The sequence below is a fragment of the Dermacentor variabilis genome, chromosome 7 (genome assembly GCF_050947875.1).
Source record: "Dermacentor variabilis isolate Ectoservices chromosome 7, ASM5094787v1, whole genome shotgun sequence".
Classification (NCBI taxonomy): Eukaryota; Metazoa; Arthropoda; class Arachnida; order Ixodida; family Ixodidae; genus Dermacentor; species Dermacentor variabilis.
In genome coordinates, this window is record NC_134574.1 from 118,945,408 (window position 1) to 118,967,301 (window position 21,894).

Consider the following 21,894-nt stretch of genomic DNA (forward strand, 5'->3'; position numbering starts at 1 on the left):
CCCGCAATTTCTGCGATTGCAGAATATTATAGTGTGAGTCTTAACGCGTTGGTTGATGAAAGACTAACTATATAAACACTCACAGGTGTGCATATTCACTCACCTGCTCCTTCGTGTGAGGAGGAGGCGAAGGATAAATGAATGATAGTCCACACGGCTTCTTCTAAAAAAAAAATATGTCATATCTTATTTTAAATTTGAATTCAAGTTGCACATTTAATGAACATTTCTTCGCTCTCAATATTTCAGAACAGTTTAAGCAGAAATCCGTGGCAACCGAGAAAACATGAATTATCTCCTGGAATGAAGCAATTGTTTGCAACAGAGTACTGTAGTTGTGGTACTCTGCATGTATTTTTACGGTTCGACGTGCAATAGTTCTGAGATATACACAAAAAAAAGAAACTTATTCGGAAGTGTTCGCTTAGAGAATGTTTTGTCATTTACTGTACAGCCAAACGAAACTAAGTCACAAATACATTGCCTTTGAAGGAAATTTTGGCTTCCTATCACGTTTTCAGGAAACAAAAGGTAACGGTAGTGATTGATTATCCACCTAAATGCAGTACCTGTATGTCAATCGTGTATGCGCTTAGACTGTCCGTGCAGAAAACACGGTTACCGCATTGTTCAGTGCGTCGCTATCGCGTAACGTAGGCTTTGGCGCCGCAATGGCGGCTGCACTCTGCGATCGTCTCGTAGCCGCCATCGAGGCACATTCGAACACGGCGGCAGCGTCCGACGTCGGCATCGAATCTGGCCGTCAGCTTCTTCAGGTCATCGCGGCACTCGAACGTAGGCTGGGTCGCGTTGCAGTGAATGGCGGGGTCGGTCTTGTCCTTGCCTGCGTCAGTAAGAGTGAATCGACCACCGTGAGGACAAGTTACGGTCACTACAATTACAGCTGCAAGAAATACAATACCACTCTAAAAAAAGTTTACACCCTTTGAGGTGTATATCTGCCACACAACGATAATCGTCATCTGCCTTGCTTGCGTTTCCGTTCTTGAAAACGCCGCGCCCGCTACTTTCCTGTCGGCAATGCTATGTCGTGCTGATAACGCGCATGCCGTTCGTTACTAGGAAGTACCGGGCTCGCAGCGTTAAAGAAAGGAAATGCGAACAAAACAGATGACGTTTATTGTGACGTGGCCAGATACGATCCAAAGGGTGCCAACTGTTGTGAGAGTGAACAGTTAAAAGATCACAATTTAAGCCACTGCGCGTGCTGAAATTCTGTTCCCTCCTCCCTTATTTTTGTTTTGTTCTTCGCGATAGTGGTAGAGTATATATAAATGCTGTACGAAAAAATAAGAACCCTTGGTTGTTAGTCAGCGCTGTGGTCTGCGTCCGTTTCTTCGTCCTGTCATTTACCGCGGTTTTCGTCTTGTAATCATAAACCAACAAACCAAAATGCGCACCCTTCTGCGATTATATCTCTTGATGTGCCGCTGAGAGAATACTTCTATAGAACAGTGCATATTTTTCTGAATGGCTTGCTCATCCATTTCCCCTTGGGTAGCTAAGCAGTGCACATGAAATTCCAGTTAGCACGAACTGCCATCCAGACCACAGCTAAACCTCAATGTTAGTGGAGCGCGAAATATCGTACTTCAGACTCCAGAAATATCGTATATCAGACTTTCTTTAAGAAATTATGGGGTTTTACGTGCCAAAACCACCTTCTGATTATGAGGCACGGTGTAGTGGAGGACTCCGGAAATTTTGACCACCTGGGGTTCTCTAACGTGCACCTAAATCTAAGTGCCCGGGTGTTTTCGCATTTCGCCCCCATCGAAATGCGGCCGCCGTGGCCCGGATTTGATCCCGCGACCTCGTGCTCAGCAGCCCAACACGACAGCCACTGAGCAACCGCGGTGGGTCAGACTTTCTTATTCATGAAACCAGACAACTGGGTAAGTGCGCAAGAAATTTTCGTTTAGGCCGGAAATTAATTCATGGTGTAATGGGATGTCTTAATTCGCGGAGGGCATTCGCGGATAATACGTCACTATGTTCTTGAGAGCTTGAAGCGAGAATTACACTAGCGTCGCTCGTATCTTCAAACTTCAGCTAGTTTAAAACGTAAAAACCGCTAGTAACAGTCATATATCGAACAAACGCATAAACACATGAAGTATAGACACAAGCGTTTTTAATTGCGCAAGCCTAGGTGCGCAACTAATAAAGGTTTACGAGGGGGTCTACTATGCGAAGATGTCACTTGCTTTTCTTTCTTTTTTTGCGAAAGGAAACCCAAGATAAAGATTTTTATGCGCTCTAACTGCGAGAGAATTCTAAACATTCTTATTATCAGCGGTACCCGCCCCAGTGTCTCAGTGGTTGTGTCGGTCTGCTGCAGAGCAATAGGTCACCGGTGCGGTTCTTTCCCAGCCTCTCCCGCCTTCCCCGTGCTTTCCTTGGAAAACAAGTACCGTGCAGTTTAGAGGCGTCATAACCAAGGATCCGTATTGTGATAAAGGTTCTTACGATACAAAAAATGTTCGTAAGAGCAGATGCAAGCCTAACGTAATAGCGGACGTATCATCAGCGTAACCAGCTGCCCAATGGCAAACAGCAATTACGAACGCTAAGCTTTGTGAATTTGGCATCAGAACATTTGTTTAATCATCGGCTGCGGTGCTAAAATAAATTGCGGATATCTCAAAGGTAGTTCAACGCTTCGCTCTCACTAAATTGTTTGCTTTCTGTCTTTGCGAAAGCGTCTAGGAAGCCACTCTCTCTCACAATTTGCCTAATTACTACTTGCAGTAACATGGAGAGACATGTTTCGTAGTTCTTGTTAATACATGGTGTTTGGAACGAAGTCATATATACGAAGGCATACATGCAGATGCAAAGATCTGGACTGCTGCTAATATTTACGTCTATATATTCAAGAAAGAAAAAAGAAATGCTGACGCAAATCTAACACTCTGGGAGCTTAAGGAGTACTAATGATCTGGATGCTTATGCTAATTTCGCGCAGGAATTTCTGCGCATGTCGCCCGTTTTTCTAATGAGCGGGGCGATAAAGTTTGACCTTTCTAGCTATGTGAGTTCACCATTTTGAAAACCCGAAGACCTAACTGCAGGTTTTAAAAGAGGTCGCAGCTCAGTCGAACGGATGTTTCAATCTTCCGATATGTAAAGAACCCAATGGAGTTCTCGTCGTATCTATTCGTTGAAGTACCTCGTACTCAAAAATGCGTTCAAATTAAAGCAGCGAGAACAGCAAATTTTAAATAAAAATTTCAAAGAATCTATGAAAATTGTTGAAAATGCTGAACTTTGACAGAAACGTGACAGGTTTGGCTATCGTTTTTGCTTACAGAAAAGACGCCACCTCTTTGCGTACTGCTTATTCGGAGAACAAAAAAAAAAGCAAAAGAGCAGTTTGGGCTTGATGTTACAGGAAACTAAGCCGGCAATGTGCTTTTGTAAGGATCACTGTTTTAGACACGACAAAGTTGACGCCTGTAACAAAAACATGCACGGCGACGACATCAACAATACCATCACACCCAGCCTTTGGGTAGAAACATTGAATGCACATCTAGCTATCGCAATCGTGAGCAGTACAGAGAAACTTGCAGGAAGTTTGCTGTCGTAAGTATACACGTTGATGACGCTAGCAAAGGTTGCAGCGAAATTAAGTCAACCTGCCCTTAGAAGGTGCCACTCCTAAATCCTAGCCATGTGCGGCTACATTTGGTAGGGCAAGCGTATACCGATAACAGATTTGTCGGGTTCGGACATAGGGACATAAAATGTCAACAGCGTCCATAACACGCCCAACTGTGAAGAGACAAAGGCAAGTCTTACTGATGGCTACGAAGTTGATAATAGCTAATTAGTTCGATAGTATCTCGTTTTTATTTCTCGACTTAGATATTTCTGCTCACGTGGTAATTTGGCAGGTCATAATAAAAGTTGTGACCATTATTTTGTAGTCTTCGTCACTGCTAATGAGCACTTCGGCGCTCTAGAAGAAAATAAATCAAAATTTCCTTTTCTGCGCTTTTTCTATTAAATAAAATTATAAACCCTCCAAATCCGAACCTATTGCGACCCTTAACCAACCATCACTGTGTTCCCACTCGACCATCTAGTCGGTCGCTCAATTTTTTTTTTTGAGTTTCCTTTCATTTATAAATAACGAGGAGCTCCGGATTACACTAATAGCCACACCAGCGATTTCCGCAGCTTTCTTTTTTCTCCGCCATGATTAGCCTAATGAGCTCCCTTTCTGGCATATTTTATAGCGGTTAAGTTAGGCCTCTGCCTTGGAATTATGCGCCGCTCTTTTTTGCTTAGTCATCCCGGTTGGACTCTTCGCTAGTGGGAGCCTTCACGTCGCGCGTCTACTTCAAACACCCGGTACGACCGTTTCCAAGTTGCTAGCCATGAATGACCGGGCTTAGTAGCAGGCTTTAAAACTTATCATACAGGTATTTTGGGCTCATGCTCGTGCGACCGTCTTGCAATGAGTTATATACGTGCACTTAACGAAGGGGGCCGGCGAATGTGCGCCTGCTGGGTTGCATAATCCGAGGGTGCTGTGATATACGGAATGCGCAGCTAAGATGGGGCCGATATTTTTGCAGCTATGATGTTGTGCTTCAGTTACAGAAGTCGATATGAAATGACCGCGTGGTTAAAGAAGCCCTAAGGTGCTAATGTGGACCTTAAAACGGATCGTGGCACGCATATCGAAAAGAGTTCCAGTAAGCAGTGAAGGATTTACAGTTCTAGAAATTGCGAGTGCTAGACGTATAGCTTAGATTTACAGTATACTCGCCCAAAGCTTACATGTGTTTAAATGCCGCAGCATGTCATGATCGATGCTGATTACAACGCAATAAATATAAATCTCGAGGTAGTCGAATGTGCTTATGCAAAAGCTAGCATAATGATTCTCTCGTATTCGTAACCTTTAGGGAAGGTCAGAAGCTCGCTAAGTCGTCGAGATGGTTTTCATTGCGGTGGTTCCATCTTGAACGACATAATTCGCCTGGGTGTATCGTTTTGTATGAATCGGGAAGACGAGGCTTCAAGCTTGCCAAATCAATTTTTTTATTGTCATTTATTCAATATTTCTGTTACTTTTATCATTCTTTTGCCCACGTGCAGCAGTGGCTAAAGCCACGAAAGTGACTTGTTGATGCACTCATTCACGATAGCTGGCGGATAGCAGTAAACGAATAGCGATAACGTTCGAAATACGGCAGAGCCCGGACATGGAAGTTATTTTAATCCTAGCAAAGTGGAAAATAAGCGCTGCTCAATACATCCCTTAGAAACACTACACATAGAAGGCACGCCACTCATTGCTCGATAAGCGACCTGCGAGGACAGCGAGCCTGCATTCCGGCAGTGCGCTATCCTACGCTTCTCGCTTAAAAGTCTCTCCTCTTTTAGCCCAGCCGTCAATGCGCAAGGCAATCCGTACGGCTCAGTAAACACGCGGCCCGCGTGCCGTATGATGAAGGTAATATGGATCGAGTGCGTGAACGTGGCAAGCAGAGGCCGATGGTGGTTTGAAGTGCGTTCTCTTACTACGCGCGATGCGCTGAAGGCCATGTAATCTCATGTTTCGAAGACGTGTTGAAGCGAGAAGCAACGCGAAGCGTTCGCTTCCCCCTGGACTCCATCATGCCAGCGTTGTGACAACGAGTGCATGCAGTCATTGAGCGAAATGTGTTTGTTTTTGCCTGTGCGGCTTGACACCATGGCTGTAAACGTTGTAGCCGAATGCTCCTCGCAATATGTACGGCCGACAAAGCTATGCGACACACTTCGGGCAGTCGTCCAATACATTGCTATCGACATCAATTATACGCCTTTCTGGAGAAATTGCGACGTTTTTTTTTTGTGTGTGTGGAGACATTAGATGTAAATCTACACTAACTAAATGAGCGAATGTCCAAGCTAAGCTACTCCTGAATATCGCTCTCGTTTTTGGTGGGTAAATGAGAGGAGCTGCAGCCTGGGCTACAAATTATGCAGAATCCCATGAGCAGATCACATGAAAACATTAATATTAGATGGTTGGGCAAAAGTTTGGTCCCGATCAGACGGAATGGAACAACGCAGCCTCATGGAAACTGCTGCAGGCAGACGTGCTCACGCACATAGCCTGCAGTTCATCTAGTTGTAAGCACATACTCTTTTTAGGGGAGATGTTCGCCGAAAATTTCATTTGAACCAGCATTTTGTTTTAGATTTTGATTGCACAGTTACGCGTCAGCATTCTATTTTCATGTGTAAGGACCCACAGTTCTCTCCAATCCGAAGACTGCCAAACATCATTCTAATATAGGCGTGGTAGTTCTGAGAGCTTCATTCTACTATTGATCCTGAGGCGCACTACTACGTGCCTCTGAGATCCGCTCAAAAAACGCGGCGACGACACGCTCCGCAAGCTGACTCTGCGCGAGGAGGGAAATGGCGGTTGCGAAATCGAAGGCCAGTGGCGTTTGGTCCCGCTCCCACCTGATTGAGCGGGCTCTGTTACAATACAGTTTGTGCATAACAGACACCAGCGTCTGTCTGCTTTTTCTTTTCCCACAACCCTCTACCGAAGAGGCTCGCAAGCACGAAGTTTTGCCCAAATGGTGAACTTTTTAAAGTGTAACAGCAAACAGCAAGCGAGCCCTTAGCCCCGGCTGAGTCGGCACCAGCTCAGTCCTCACATTTAAATCTGTGCTCGGGCAAATGCCATGCTTCCTATATATGACATAGTGACAAGCGAAAAGCTGTTGTTTGCAACGCGCCTGAGGATCGCGAAAGCATCATTTGGCTACTATGTCCCAAAACAAGACTTTGTTCATGCGCTGTTGCGCACATTGTCGCTTTCATAGCGATAATATGGTTCAGAAGAGGCCAGAAAGGCTACGGGGAGGCTCTACACGAGCCGGGCTTCCTCGCAACCCGAAAGTTGATTGCTCTGAGCCACTAGACAAACGCATTAGGACTAGAGAGGAATCAAAAGAATCTCTGGAACATAGACAGCTGAAGCTAAATATTGTCGTTGCGTTGACGCCGTGATTAGCCCTACCGGAGGACGAGGCGTTCGAGGGTTCTGAGGGTGTTGTCTATGCAGCAGGAATATTTTGAAGGTTTACGCTACTCTTGGTAAGACTTGTCTGCATTCTGGACAAATTACATACGTACTGATACTATGAAATAGTTATGTTTAAGAGCTTTCCAACTTCGTTGATCTCCTTTCCGAATATCACGCTGTTCCCACTGCTTGTTCACCAGCATTATTTTATTTAATGGGAGTCAGTATCAGGCTGCGTGTGGGTGGACAAGAATGCCTAAAAACGCGGTCAGCGCTAAGAACATGGAGGAAGGTAAAAGCACGTAAAAAAACGACACATTGGACAGACTGAAAGTAGATTTAATACGGCCACGGGAAAAATATAAATACGCTGGAACGCATCCTCAAAGGCAAAACTAAAATAAACATGAAAAGGCAACAACGCAAACAGGTCACATGTACAAAATACAGCATATGCGCCCGTTAGGGTCCCCTCATTCAGGGGTTTCTACAGAAGTAAGTGATTTCGTTTTCCGATGGCAAAGAAGATGGCGTACTGACACACTGCTCCCTCGTTATTGATATTGTATGGGCTTGCATTATTTCCCATGTCATTCACCACTTGGAATATTTCGCTAACATTTCCGGCTCATGAAACTAACGCCGGCAGCCGCACTGCTTACAATGAACACCCAGATGGACCCTCACTGCTTTTGGCACGTGGTAAAGGCGTTCGCGAAAGCTCAAGTTTAAGCGTCCACCTGTTTGGGCGACATAAGCTTTTCCGCATGTCAGAAGGACACATCAAAGCACGTTAGTTACCCAAGAAAAAACTGGGACGGCCGTTCGAAGGTACGTGCAAATGGGTGCTTCGTTGTCTGGTTGCGGGCCTGTGCACGAAGTTTTCTCAGTATGGACGATAGGAACTCACCTCGTTACTCTTCGCGCTAACGTAAATTTGGGCGTAATAAAGCGCACGTTTGAAAGGCCGAAAGTCATCAAAGCAAACGAAGGAAATGCGGCGTACCACCACAAGTTCTGTTTGAAAGTGAGTATGCTGGACTACTCCACAAAGAAGCTATGTCCGCTACACAATTTTTGGATGCGATAGATACGGGCTCGTTCTCCGCTTTCCATAACTGCCTCGTCTCTGTCGTTGCCGTCGCTCTCTTAGGATCCTGCTCACCGCTACTATATATATATATATATATATATATATATATATATATATATATATATATATATATATATATATATATATATATATATATAGTGTTGGTTTCATGTTTTGTTTACAGCCACACTTGGTCCAATCCCGACTAGATATCTCATGATTCCTAACAAGACTGTCCCGTCAGAAATAGCAGTGTAAAGGAGCTTCACTATTGTCTGAATATAGGTTTCTAACGAACCACTTCCCCATCTAACTTCACTGCCCTACACAGAGAGATATCGAGAGATGTGCAGGCAAATTCATATTCTTTCCAGAGAGTAAATAGTATGATAATTTGTGCCTGCGTCGGGCCAGAAAACCCTACAGCAAACCACATTTGATATGCAAAAAAAATATGTATATACGGATTTTTCGATAATTTGCTGCAGACAGCAGTCATACGCAAGGAAACGCCTGATATTATAGGTTTTTCCTTATTATTATTCGTTCGTTTTTTTTTCCCACATTTAACTTTAAAGAATGCACGATTGGGCACGTTGGTATTCCATTTTAGGAATTGGTGCACGAACGATACAGGGACAGCGGTTTGCCTACGTCAGCTCTGCACGGTTCCTTTGTCTTTTGAGCGCTAAAGGCTAAGAAAAGTCTTACTTGGAATACGATGCAATGTGTTCTAAATAAATCTGTCTTAAATAGGCCCTTAGCAACGTGGAATCCTCGGAAACGTTCGTTCATTTCTAAGTCGAACTGTCTAACCCCTACTCTCGACCTGGCCACATTTCGTTAGCAGAGAAGAGAGAAAATTTATTTGAAGGAAGGCAAACACATGCATTTGGCGCGGAGAAATGACAACTGGCTTTGCTCAAACTTTTTTTTTTCTTTGCACCGCACAAAGGTATTCACTTGTACACAACCATGGCAGTGTGCGTTGGTCAAGACACGGTGATTTGACTTCATCTGATTTCCCTCTTGAAGTCACATATGCCCACTGTGAGGGATATGCCGTAGATATTGCGGTATTCGGTGCAGGACACTTGGAAGAGTTCTCGCTAGCCGGGCTGTTGGTTATTGCTTGCCATGAAAGCAAACTGACTGCACTACAAGCAGCACGCTTCCATCGATTCATGTTAACTGCATCCTTCGTGTTATATCAGGGGCGTTGGATCTAGGAGGAAGAGGGGTAATCGGTGTCCAGGTGTTGTTTAATGTTGTCTAGTAGTTTTGTTCCGATGCGCATCCCTAGACTTCCCTGAATGTTTTCCTCGAGCACCGGAAATTCTTCACACGATCACGTGCATTTTTATAAAAGTATCAAAGAGCCAGGCTTTCGTAGGTGATATTAGAATTGGTTTTATATAAATCAACCATTTGAGCCTGGCGCTTTTTTTTTTGTACCGTTGCATATTGAGAACAACACCATGGGTATGACTCTGGCCATAGTGGCCACATTGCACTCGTTGCGCACTTCAAACGCACCATTGGTGAAAAGTCGAAGCTGTTAAGCTCACAAAACACATCCTGTCCTGATCTGTTCAAATGCATGTATGCTCAGTCACATCGTAGGTGACAGCAAAAGCCCACATACGACACACACACTCGCACGCACACACGTGTATGTACACACACGTGTGTGAACACACACAGATGTTTATGTTCTTGCGTTATCTTCGTCGATTATTCACCGATGAGGTGTTCGGTAAGTCAGTTTATGATATACATGTATGCTCAGGTCCTTGATAAGAAAATGTTTGAGGATAAAATATGTCCACGACTTCCCGCCCGCTCTTCCGGTTTCTACTATTTCTTGAATTTTTTCCCAGCTGAGCAATAAACAAAAGACCCAATGTCTTGAGATTCCTAAAACGATAGGCACCTCTCAAAAGTATTCAGGTTTTATTCCTGCCGGCAGTGGTGGCTCAATGGGTGCGGTGCTCTGCTGTTCAGCACGAGGACGCGCTCAGCACGAGGTCGCGGCCGCCGTTCTGACAGAATCAGAACGCAAACATTATCATGTAGCCCGCTTTACGTTCATATTAAGGTAGCCCGGCCAGGTTGTATATCTAGAGCCGCGCTCAACGATATATCGTATAGCCCTTGTATTGCTTTCATGTACCTTTAATGTCATTACTAAGCTGCTCCAACTTCACTAAACGACCCCCCCTTCCCTCCCCAAATGTGTTTCTGTTTTGTCATTTAAAACGTACGAATGGTTGTGGCGACACATGCTGACCCAACCACTAGCTTAACTGTTGAACTGAATATTGCTATAGGATTATAACAATTCTCACTATACGTCTTAATATGAAACTCGACATGACTGAACCTAGCCTTTCGGCGGCGCAATTACTGGAATTTGCAACACGTTAAAGCATGTAATTCTAAAAAAATAAAACGCTGCACATACGTAACAAGTCCGTCAGGCAAAATATTGACTTCTGCTCAATTTTTGGGCGCGCGGCGTATATTTAACAAGTATTGCCAACTTGTACCGCTCGACGACGTTTTCCCTGCAGTTAGTAACAAAAGTGCTGAAAAATATAGGAGAAGTCCTTTCGATCTTAACCTAGTCGTTCACTTGTAACGGCCGTCCAGTGCTCAGCATTTATTTCTTATAGTGTTTGGTTCTATTCGAGAATGACTTCGCACGAACGAGAGACATCCAATTATCCAGGGTGCGTTTCGAAACAGTCGCCGTGTCAGAAACAGTCGTGCCTTGCGCACGGTGGTTGGCTACGCCACCGAGCTGAAGTTTTCCCGTTTTCCCTTCTATGAATCCTGTGCACCGTACCGCAACCACCTGCTTCACTCTCGAGTTGTTCCTGTTCTTGTCTTCCTTTTTGTCTGTGTGTGTTTCCCGGTCATACTAGATGAACCGAAACGTTGGACGCTTAAGTGAAACTTTCAATTGGAACACCGCTGCGATTTATTGTTGGAAGAAAGGCTGCGAGGTGCTTTCTTCAAGGGAACTATTTGGTCCCTCCTTCGCATTATGAGGAGGACAGTAAGGTTAACAGCAGGGAAAGAATTGTTTGCATTGTCTGAGCTGGCACGCCGGCACCACCGTCCGCCTAAATGTAGGAACCGTTGGCATTGAATGTTTTGGTCGGGACACTTTTGCTCCGGAAGCAAGTCTGATTCTTTCAGGCCGCTTTTTCTCCGTATTATTTTCTCTCATAAATGAGGTGACGTCTCCTGTTTCGGAATAGCTTGGTCACGGTGACATACTTCTAAGGAGTTATGGCGGTGTAAGTGACGGCTACACGACTGCGTTATGCGCGTAGGCCGCGTGCTTTTGATTCACGTCGTTACGCAACAGGAACTGCAGAGTGCAGCTATCAAACATTTGCAGACGGTAAAATTTAGGCGCGTAAGCAGAAGGCTGGAACGTCCAACACAAGGAAACGAAGCAGCGACTCTGTGAAGTCACTGACGTTTTCTCAATCTGCGCTCTTACAAGGCGACATAATGTTTTGCAACTTTTGCCTTTCATGCACTCGCGTGCGAGAGCGCCGCGCGCATCTGCGATGAGTATGCGCCAAACCGCGTTCTTTCAAAATACCGTGTAGTTATAAGGATTAGCAGTACGTTACTTCAAATTTTGCAGAATTACTGTGGCCCTAGAAGAGCGTCGTTTCCCACCTTTGTACGAAGACGCACTGTAATCTTGCCCGGGTTACTCAATAGATGATCTGTGTCTTCAACTCAGCTTCTTTTATTTTGTTAATTGCGTCTTTCTTTTGTTTTTTTTTTTAGCCATCACACCCATGGATGTCTTTTCATGCTTTAAATGTATTCCTTTCTAGCTTATCGCTACGAAAGAAGCAATGAAAAGCGAAAAAGTTGACGTTCTAAGGGCAGTATTTTGTAAGTGTTCTTTTAATCAACTCACTGGCAATGATGTCACAAAGATGTGCGTAACTGCTGGCACAAATGGCGTCAGAACGATGTCGACGCGGTGTTGACGTAAGCTGTAGCCACTCAGCCACAAGTTCTCCATTTCTTTCAGATTCTTCATTTTTCTGTTATATTTCTATTTCCCCCATTCTTTAACACAGTGCCGTACATACGCTCTCTGCCTTTTTACCTTACGGGGCATGAGGCGTGTGTGCTAAGACACAACGCGAATCAAACTTACAGAGTCAGTAATAACGCGTGCGAGGAAAAAAAAGGAAATCAATATGCGATGTCGGGTGCGTCACAGAAGGCATGGGAAAGAGCAAGTTAGTTGCAAGAGCATCTAGCCCTGGAAAAGGCATGTCGGCGGTTGTTACTCTTGAACATGTCCTTTCTAAGGTTGGTGTAGCGAGACACGCCACTTCGTTTTAGGTCATGTGAGAAAATATCGGGCCACGAGCGCTATCAAAAAGGATCAACAAGGCAGCTAGAAACACGCTGCATGCGGTAGCTTAGTAGCTATGCCACTGAGTTGTTAAGCTCGAGGTTACGCGTCCAATCTCTGCCACGACGGTCCCGATCCGATGGGAGGGAAATGCAAAAGCACTCGAGTACTTAAATTGAGGCGCACGTTAAAGAATCCCCAGGTGGTCAAAATTTAATACGCAGTTTCCGACTATACGACGTGCCTCGTAATGTGTTTGTGGTTTTCGCATGTAAACCCCCCTCCTCCCCCTTTTTTAAAGGTGACTTGACGAAGTAGACGTAGGACACATAAATACACCAATTCCACTCCGTAGCCACTGAGCATGTCTTACTACACGAAGCGATTAGTGCCGTTTAGGAAATAGAGATAAACGCCACCGTTCCTCGAGAAACATCGGTGTCGCTAAGTAAGTTAAGTAGACGAAACACTATTCTTCTGAAACTGCACTGTCGCTTCGGCAAGGCCAGGGCCAGACTGTACGGCGTTTCCTTCGCGCCCACAGAACGAGCAGAGCGAGAGCCGAGGGCCTGAAATGCGATGCTTATGGGCGTTCCCACGGACACGCGTTGTCCTTCATGGAGGAGGTATCTTTTACTCGGGTAAGGCCAACTGTCTTTATCAACGATTAACGCTTAATATTCGCAAGAACCGAGCATTCCGTGCGCTGAATAAAAATGAGGGGCAGAACAGAATGTTCAAGCGTATGGTATGAATAACTTTATTTAGGTCCTGAGGGATTAGTCTGGTACTGATGCGAGCCGCTCCCACTTCGGGACAGAGCGGCCGAGCCCCTCTGCCGTCACACGAGCCCTCTGGACAGCCGTGAGTTGGTCCGCCAGCACTTCACTCTGCAGCATCAGCTGCCACCCCTGTTCACCTCGAGGACCATCACCGGCTAATGCCAAGCAGCGCGAAAGCATGTGTTCTAACTCGAATAAACTCCCACACTTACTACAATAGACTGAAACCCGGCAGTCCGGATTAATTTTGTTCATGCGTAGTGATGGAATTCTTTTAGGGATGAGTAAATGCTAGTGGAGAGTACGTTTTACGGAAAGGACACTACCAACCAATAGTATGGGTATGGTCATTGAATAGACACTGTATACAGCGCATACAAGCCCATTCCGCGGTTATTTATGCTGGTAGTTATCGTGCATTCTGGAGTTGCTTCACTAGTGCCCCTTGCTTCTCCTGTTATCGGTACCATTTAACGCTCTTCTCTGTTTGAGGGTAGAAAAGCTTACCCTAAACTCGCAAATCTTCTCTCGCCGTTGAAAGGGAAAATAGAGTTAGGGAGCGTGTGCATATGCGCTACTGCGCTTAGTAGTTCGGCAGAGATTTACAACACTTTCGGTTAATTCGAACAGATACTGAATCACCGCGGACGATGGCTTCATGTTTGCCAAAATGCGGTAGCAAAAAAAAATCGAAAAAAAAAGTCATTCGAATTTATCACTCCGTCTTGTGTTCTGTCTCACGTTGCTGTTTCAAAATATATGGGCTTTCTCTGGACCAGCTTAAGTTAACTGAATGAGAACGTGAAACTCGTTTTCCGGCGGGCTTTTATTTGTGCGCTCTTTGTCATCGTACTTCCTTTTGTTTCATTGACACAGGAAGTTATGCGCAAGTACACAGGGTGACCACTCACCAAAACAGGCTTCCTTGCACTGCTCGGCGGTCTGGAAGCTAGCATGCCGGCCATGGTACCGGCACTGCCCTCTCTGGTGCTCCTCTTTGCAACCAGTCCCATCAAAGTAGGACGGGTAAAGCAGGTCTTCAGCCTCACACCGCCTCAGTTCCGCAGCGTCCGTGTAGACGTCAGGACACAGCACGGACAGTTCCGGAGATCCTGTCGCGCGAGCTGCAGCTGTGATTACGTTGGCCACAGGGCGGTGACCCAGAAGAGCCTCTAAATGCGGTTTAAGCATCTTGAATCACGTACAGAGTGCTTCACCGTATGCGTAGTGCGAACCGCTCGGATGGCTAAGGGGTTAGCTGCCACAAGCTGCAAATGTGATGTACTCATGCGCATGGCAGTGGTGACAAGTGCTAGCTAGCACGTGCGTCGTCATAAACCATTAAAACAATCAAAAAGAACATTGCCGTCCACTCCGCACCAGATATTTGAAGAGCATGAAGGAGAACTCCATACACATTGTGCCCACGTATCGAATTTTTCTACTCTCGTTCAGCTCCTGTTTTGCCGTTTATTTGCCATCAAAGATGATTTGCCGTTTTTCTAGTACTGAAGGCTTATGCAGCCACGTTCGTTGAAACAGGTTCAAAAAATGCGTTTTAATGTTCCTTCCGACTGATACGCATTTTTTTTTTCAGTTGCAACTAGTTTACCATATTTCGATACTGGGTCCACAATTCTAGGGCTGTGTAGCTGTTGCAGTATTTGTTTTCTTCTGTGCAAGTGTAGAGGGATTATGCATTCCCACAAGCATTCTCGCGGTGATTACAGCCCGTTTATAGATAGAGTGAACGTCACACTAACATTTCAATATGGGACAATCGGTCTCCGCGTAGCAACAAATATATAGTTGTTGACAATGGATTTAAACGTGACTTTTTCAATACGGTATAATTTTATTTTCTGAGATACATGCAAGGTGCAAACATGCAGTAACTAGAAAATATGCAAATACTTAATTTTGTTTACGTACCTGAAGATTTTGCAAGAAGTTAATGGTGGGGATTGACGGCCTTGGCGTTGATTCTTTACCTCAAAAGCTTCTCTGAATAAATAACAACGCATTTACCTAAGAACTACTTCACTGCCAGGCCTGCAATGCCATAACACCGAAACAAAGATGGATCGCAGTTATCTAAATTATACCTTCTGCCAGAGTTCACTACTACGCAGTGAATTATTATAACTTTGCGGCATTTACTGAAAAGAGGGAGAAACATTCTGTAGTATATAGGTTCTGACGCTTTTTCGGGCTTAGTTCTTAACAATATGGAGGCTCTTGGGGTCTTATGACATAACACTATTCCAATCTGTTTTTATTCCAACCTCCTGACGTCAAATTTGCGTAACTGTCGACGCATGCACCGGACGGTGACCCTCAGCGTTCTCGTAATAGCCCAATCAAACGCTCTCCTCGTTTATAGGAGGTCAATTTTGTTTGCTTTAAAAACAAATGAAATCGCCTACATTAAGCGGTTCTTCTTATCTGATTGGCTGACAAGAGGCGAGGAGCACGCTCGATTGGAGAGGTTTTCGATGGGGCTGAGCAAATGCTGCGAAAATGGATAACCGCATGAGCAGGGTGGTGCCGGAGTCTGCCATTGGTCCCCTTCCCCTCGCTTAGCTTGTGGTGGCTGGTCGAAAATCGTGGCGGCGTGGAACGGACAGTTAAAAATTCCGCTAAAACGGATCCTCAGCAAAAAATACTTGGCAGAGCGATGACGTATACGTTCGGAAAGGGCTCGATAATGTTATGCTCCCACGCCAACTTGTTTATTATACGCAAATAAGTCATTTCTCTCCGGCAGCTCTGAGTAGCCAATGCCTGATTGATCGGCGGGCAGCCATCTTCTATTCTTTTCTGAACAAGTCAGGTTCTTGCTATTCAGAAGAAAAATAATTATTGATGGGCATATTAATGCCTCTTTAATACGTACGCGTCACTTATACGTGGTGAGTTATCGGGGTTTTGCGACGTCGCGTGACGGACAGGCGAAGTGGACGCAGCCCGATAGCTTTTGACCAGTAGCAGATGGCTAATGGCAAAAAAGCGTCGAATCAGAAATTATAGTGCTTCTTTTGTTCCGCCTACCGACGCATAATCAGTGTGCAAATATCATATCAGATGGGGCCTTTCCACAGCTTCCGTGGCATCGTGTGACAGACAGGTAAAGTGGGCGAGGCCTGAAATTTTTTCGACCAATCATGAAGGGCTGATTCCAGAATTGGAATAGAAAAGTTTGGAATAGCCTTAGGTTACAGTGCCTTAGAGGTAGAATAATGCAACAATTCATTTTTTCTTGAATCCATATAATTATTACTGTCTATTTAGAGCCGACCGATCGCGGTGATAACGTAAGCGGAGTGCCGCTCGAAACACTGAAGGAAGACGAAAATGGAATATCATTCAACTGGTAATTGTTGAGTTTTTCGGCCGTGGTTATTGTGTATGATGATGGAGTTATCAACTCTTTCTTTCGCAAATTTAAAACTTCATAACTCAAGCATTTCAGCTTCGATGGCCAAAGAAAGGGTTATCCTTGTTAGGTTTGAGGTTGAAGTTAACAGATCAAGTATCGCGTGAATTTATCTTCCCTTATTGAGTATTCGTTATTTTTTACATTTGCGTCGGCTGTCAGATCAGCTTTCAAGTTTACATTGAAACTTACGACGTTGCCCCCGGTATTCCAGGACGCTCCTTAACTCAATGCTCGATCCACCTTCAGTAAATTATGATAATGATGATTATCATTTCTACTGGCATCTCCGAAACGGTGAGGTCACGAATAGTCGCCTAACCTGCTTCAACTAATGAGAACCTGCATTCACAAAAATCTGTTCCGATAGATTTATTCGAAAGGAAACACTCCAACCAAACATTAGGCTGGGCATATTGTTAGCAAAAGCAACTGAGCAATGACAAATACCTACGAAACAAATGATTTTTGAGTTCGGCCCAAAATTATACTCCATCTATTACAGTCTAGCATCCCACCTATTCCTCATTGATGTTCCCTCTTCTTATTAAAACATGTATCTCTATATACTACAGTTACTACCTATGCCTGTAATAACCCCGGCATTATCAATCATCTCCCTGCTTTTTCCCAATGATACTCTAAAACGTATCTGGTTAAGCTCCCCTGTCTTTTCTCTTTATCTTTCTCTCTTGCTTATATCGACTGCGGGCTCGTTAAGGCTCCCATTTGCTTTGAAAGCCAGCGCTTCTCGAAGGCTTACACATCATTCGTGCAACCATTTTTTCTTTGCAGAATGGCGATAGACGTCTTAGACAAGCTTGCTAACACTAGTACATATAACGAAAGAGCGCTCCTGGAAAACGAGCGATGGCTCTGCAAGATGAGAATATGAGACATGACGTGGGACACGCGTTAAGTAAGCGATCAGTTGTGAGACAATGCTTGCATTGTCCTTTTTTTTCGTGTGCCTTCTTTGTGTCGTTGTTCGTCCGCGCTGCATTAGGGAAATGTGTCCCTACGAAGTAGCTCAATTCACCGTACATTTAACGCGCTCATTCTTGTGGCATAGACTCTTGTACGATAGGGTACTTCTGAGGTTCAAGCGAACAGCTTTTCTACGCGTGCGCAGCACCAACTTCGGCCGTGTGTTTGGCTTGAGTGCGGGAGATTTGTTCCGAAATGGTGCCATGTGCACCGTACGCCCACCATAAATACGTATGCAGACAAAGTAGGAGCAGCATGCTAAGCGCTTTAAATTATTATGGCCTGATAGTCGAAGAGAATGCTCTCATTACCTACACAGCAAGGCAGTAAAGACAAAAAAAAAAACACATTCAGAATAGTCTAGCGAGAAAGGAGCTCAGTTGAATGAAACAAGGTTCCCGACTGAACACGGTTGTTGCACCAGGCACTAAAACGCCTATGTATGTTTTGTTTCATTTTGGTCACAGTGCATGCACATTTTTTCTCGGTAGCCCCCAGGCCTGTGTATACGGCCGCACTACCTGCTTCCCTGCAAACTCGCAATCTGTCAGTTAACATTCTACCATTTCTTCGCGATAACGAATGTTTCATGTGAGCGATAACGTGCTCCCTCACCTGGACGCCAGGCACGGTCGTCACCGTCTCCACACGCTAGAGAGCACTCGTTCACGTCGTGGAAGAACCCGGCCGACGACCCTCGCACGCAGTACGCGTCGGAGGACAACCGCGTGCACCTTTGCTGCACCGCGTTCCAGGTGAATGCATTTTGGCGGACCGGACCATTGTCGTTCGCCGAGTTGGCGCAGATTCTGGGCTTCACTGGTGCACAATCGGGGACCGTCTCAGTAGCTGCACGTGCCCGGAATGCATCGAGTAAGAGAAAGAACTCCACGCATTTGCTGGGTCCTCTTACGACATCGTTCTAGAGGAGCAAGACGTTGACGAACGGGCCCTGTAACGTAAAACTATTCCAATATGTTTTTGTTCCAATCTCCTGACGACACGTTTACGTAACCACCGACGCAAGCATCCGCCGGTGGCCCGCAGCGGTGCCTGAAAGCCCAATGAAACGCTCTGCTCGTTTATAGGAGTTACCTCTTGTTTGCTTTCAAAACAAATAACATTGCCTACTTTGAGCGGTTTTCCTTATCTAATTGGCAGAAAAGAAGCGACGACCACGCTGTAGTGGAGAGGGTTTCGATGGCGCCAAGCCAGCGCAGTGGAAATAGATAACCGCATGACGAGGCTATGCCGAAGTCGGCCATTGATCCGCTTCCCCTCGCTTAGCTTGTGGTGGCTGGTCGAAAATCGCGGCGGCGTGCAACGAAAGGTTCAGAATGCCGCTAAAACGGATCCTCATCAGAGAAGCGTTGGCAGAGCAATGTCGTATACATGCCAGAAGGGCTCGATAACTTTATGCTGCCACACAAACATGTTTCTTGTACGTGAATAAATTCATTCTCTCCGGCAGCTCCGAGTAGCCAGTGCCTAAGCTTCCATCAGCAGCCATCTTCTATCCCTCTTGGAGCGGGGCAGTCTCGGCTATTTAGAAAAAAAATCCACTTATTTTTCGGTAGATTAGGGCATTTTTTACGTGTACACGTCACTTTGACGCAAGGAGTTTTCGTTGTTTTGTAAGGTCGAGTGGAAGACAGAGGAAGTGGGAGCGGCCTCAAATATTTTCGCCAATAACAGAGTGTTAATGGCGAGAAGGCATCGAATCAGAAATAATTATTTTTGTTCGGTTTAATCATGCATAATGAGTGTGTACACGTCAAGTATTGTCCACTCGTGGAGAGCTGATTACAAAATGGGAATAGAAAAATTTGGAATAGTTTTACGTTATAGCGCCCACTTCGTGCGTCCTGACCACTTCTCTTCGCTCGTCGGTGTTTCTCTCGGCCGCAACAGTGCTGAGCCTAGCAAGTTATGGCTTTGTCCTGATATGTTTGATTGACATTGAGCTTGTGATAATATAAATGTGCTGAAGTACTTACGCTTGCACACAGCAATGCACGGCCCTGTACGATATTTTACGTGTTCTAAGAGCTCCTCTGTGTGTCACTTTACTTATTTTCTTCGCAAAACACCCTTTCTCAGACAGCTTTTCTTTTTTCCAGAACAATTTGACACGCCAGGCTGCTTTCGACTCCGCACGTTTAAAGTAGAGTATGAAAGCGTGGTCATGAAACAACGTCATATGAAATAGAAAACAAGCGAATATGTCCTGTTTCGTGACTCTTCAGGACCGGTATAGAATCTGAAGTACTGCTCCAATGGAGGAGGAACTGGGGTTCCGTTTGTTGCATCCGGGAACGCAGTGTTGACTTTTAAAATGAGGGTACTAGAACATAAATGGGCAACCTGCCAAACAAAAGACTAGTTGTTCGTGGCCGTTTATTCTTTTTAATGACCTAGGCGCCTGAATAAATGCCTATAACATTCGGAATTGCTTTCTCTCGTGTTAGGAGCCCATCCGTCCAGCTCCATGTCACAACGCACCACCGCTTCATTACTCACAGCAAGGCTTCCCACCACTGAACGATACCTGCCGCGAAATTCATGCCCCGCGCGCCTCGCACATTTTCAATTCCTAATCTGACGTGGCAGAACGAAAACATTGCGTGGAAGTTTCCAGACTCTTGGAGCACGTGATGAGCAGGCACTCCTCACTCATAGCACTTGCATTCCTGAACTCATTTCCGGGCTTATTTCAGCACAACGTTCCGTATCACTTTGATATTTTCGCTTGCCGCGTTCTTTATATAATCACGTTCTATATTAAGGTAGAACGATTTCCTTTTTTATTACCATTCGATATTGATTATATGCCCGGCGTTACTTCCGCGTTGGAAAAATTCACCCAGCGTTCTGAGGAAAGGTGACATTGCGGATATGTCATTTCCGGCCCCCGGCGATAACTTGCTGAAGAATACGCAGTACGTCTTTGACGCGCCGATGTCTCTCGCGCCCTGTCGAGACGGAAGCGCGCCGTTTCCATTATAGTACGGTTTTTTTTTTTTTCGCAGGGGCGCTCGTAATCAGCGTCGTACCTTCGGGAAATATTTGACTGCTTGATAGTCCGGCGTGTGAGCACGTGGATTAATTTGCATGATTGCCCTTTCGTGGGCCGAGAGCTGTATTGGCCAAACGGGTCGGTGTTCGAACGATCGCTTGAGGGACCATAGGGCAAGTGGCACTGCCACAGCGAATGCTGGCCCTTCGCCCGATCATTACCGTAGGTGGTGGCGCACCGCCCAGTTTTGAAAGCATGGGCGTTCTCAGGCGGCTCCAGACGTAGGTTGATAGTGAAATATTCGAAGCGTTTTGCATTAAAAAACAGCGCGTGGTAGGTGTGTAAGCACCCCGGCCCTGTTTCTCGCCAGGAAAGAGTGTATACGTATCTGTACAATAACCCGTCCGTCGACTTGTTCCGGTATCTCCTGCGTTAGAGGGCGGAAAGGAAAGAAACAATGTTGCCTGTTTGCGTCTATGTTCTGCGCATCCCATGAGTCCTATGCTTCTTTTTTTATTTGTTTTTATTGCAGTAAAATTTAGATGAAGTCTAGCGCCCTGTGTTCTATGTTTCTCGCTGTCGTCCGATTTCTTTTTCGTCCTGTTTAATGATATCTCAACTCTAATTACCTCCAACTGTGTCCTATTGTATTCTGTTATAGCGCGCGTTCTTTTGAGATTACTGAATAAGGAAGTGTAAATGGAACACATTTTACGCAGCATGCGTTCGACGTAACGAAGGGGAAAACAAATTTTCCTACACCGTACTAAAGTATGTATAGAGGAGCACTGCAGTTTATTAAGGAAGAAAGAGGATAAACAAGAAAAGAAAGTTCATTAAAGAAATTTCAATATTCAATTTGTTTGTGATCCTGCGGTAAAATTGCACAGGGAGTGTTTTAAGAAACCCTTGTTTGTTTCGCTTTCTGTGTCGTCTCTAGTATCCCGTCACCCTGCGACAGGCTCTCGATCTTGAGCCACATTTGCGTAATTTTCCACTTACTTTTGTACTTCAGCTAATTTTCATAAACGCACACGATTGCAAAAATAAGCCCGGCCTCTCAGTATAACATAGCCTCGGCCACATTTTGTCTTTTCTGGTATGCCATTAACATT

General features: G+C 45.1%; 1 protein-coding gene and 1 long non-coding RNA gene across 2 annotated transcripts in view; one reads left to right on the forward strand and one right to left on the reverse strand.

The window, feature by feature from the left end:
• Positions 1-21,894, forward strand: part of LOC142587070 (uncharacterized) — a 482,522-nt gene that overhangs the window by 51,593 nt on the left and 409,035 nt on the right. The gene's annotated exons all lie outside the window — the stretch shown is intronic.
• On the reverse strand, positions 218-21,761 carry LOC142588276 (uncharacterized). The gene is made up of 4 exons (XM_075699850.1): positions 21,731-21,761; positions 18,379-18,612; positions 14,252-14,452; positions 218-844 (listed from the first exon to the last, which is right to left on the reverse strand). The coding sequence occupies exons 1-4, from the start codon at positions 21,759-21,761 to the stop codon at positions 642-644; spliced, it is 669 nt and encodes a 222-aa protein (XP_075555965.1). The 3' UTR covers positions 218-641.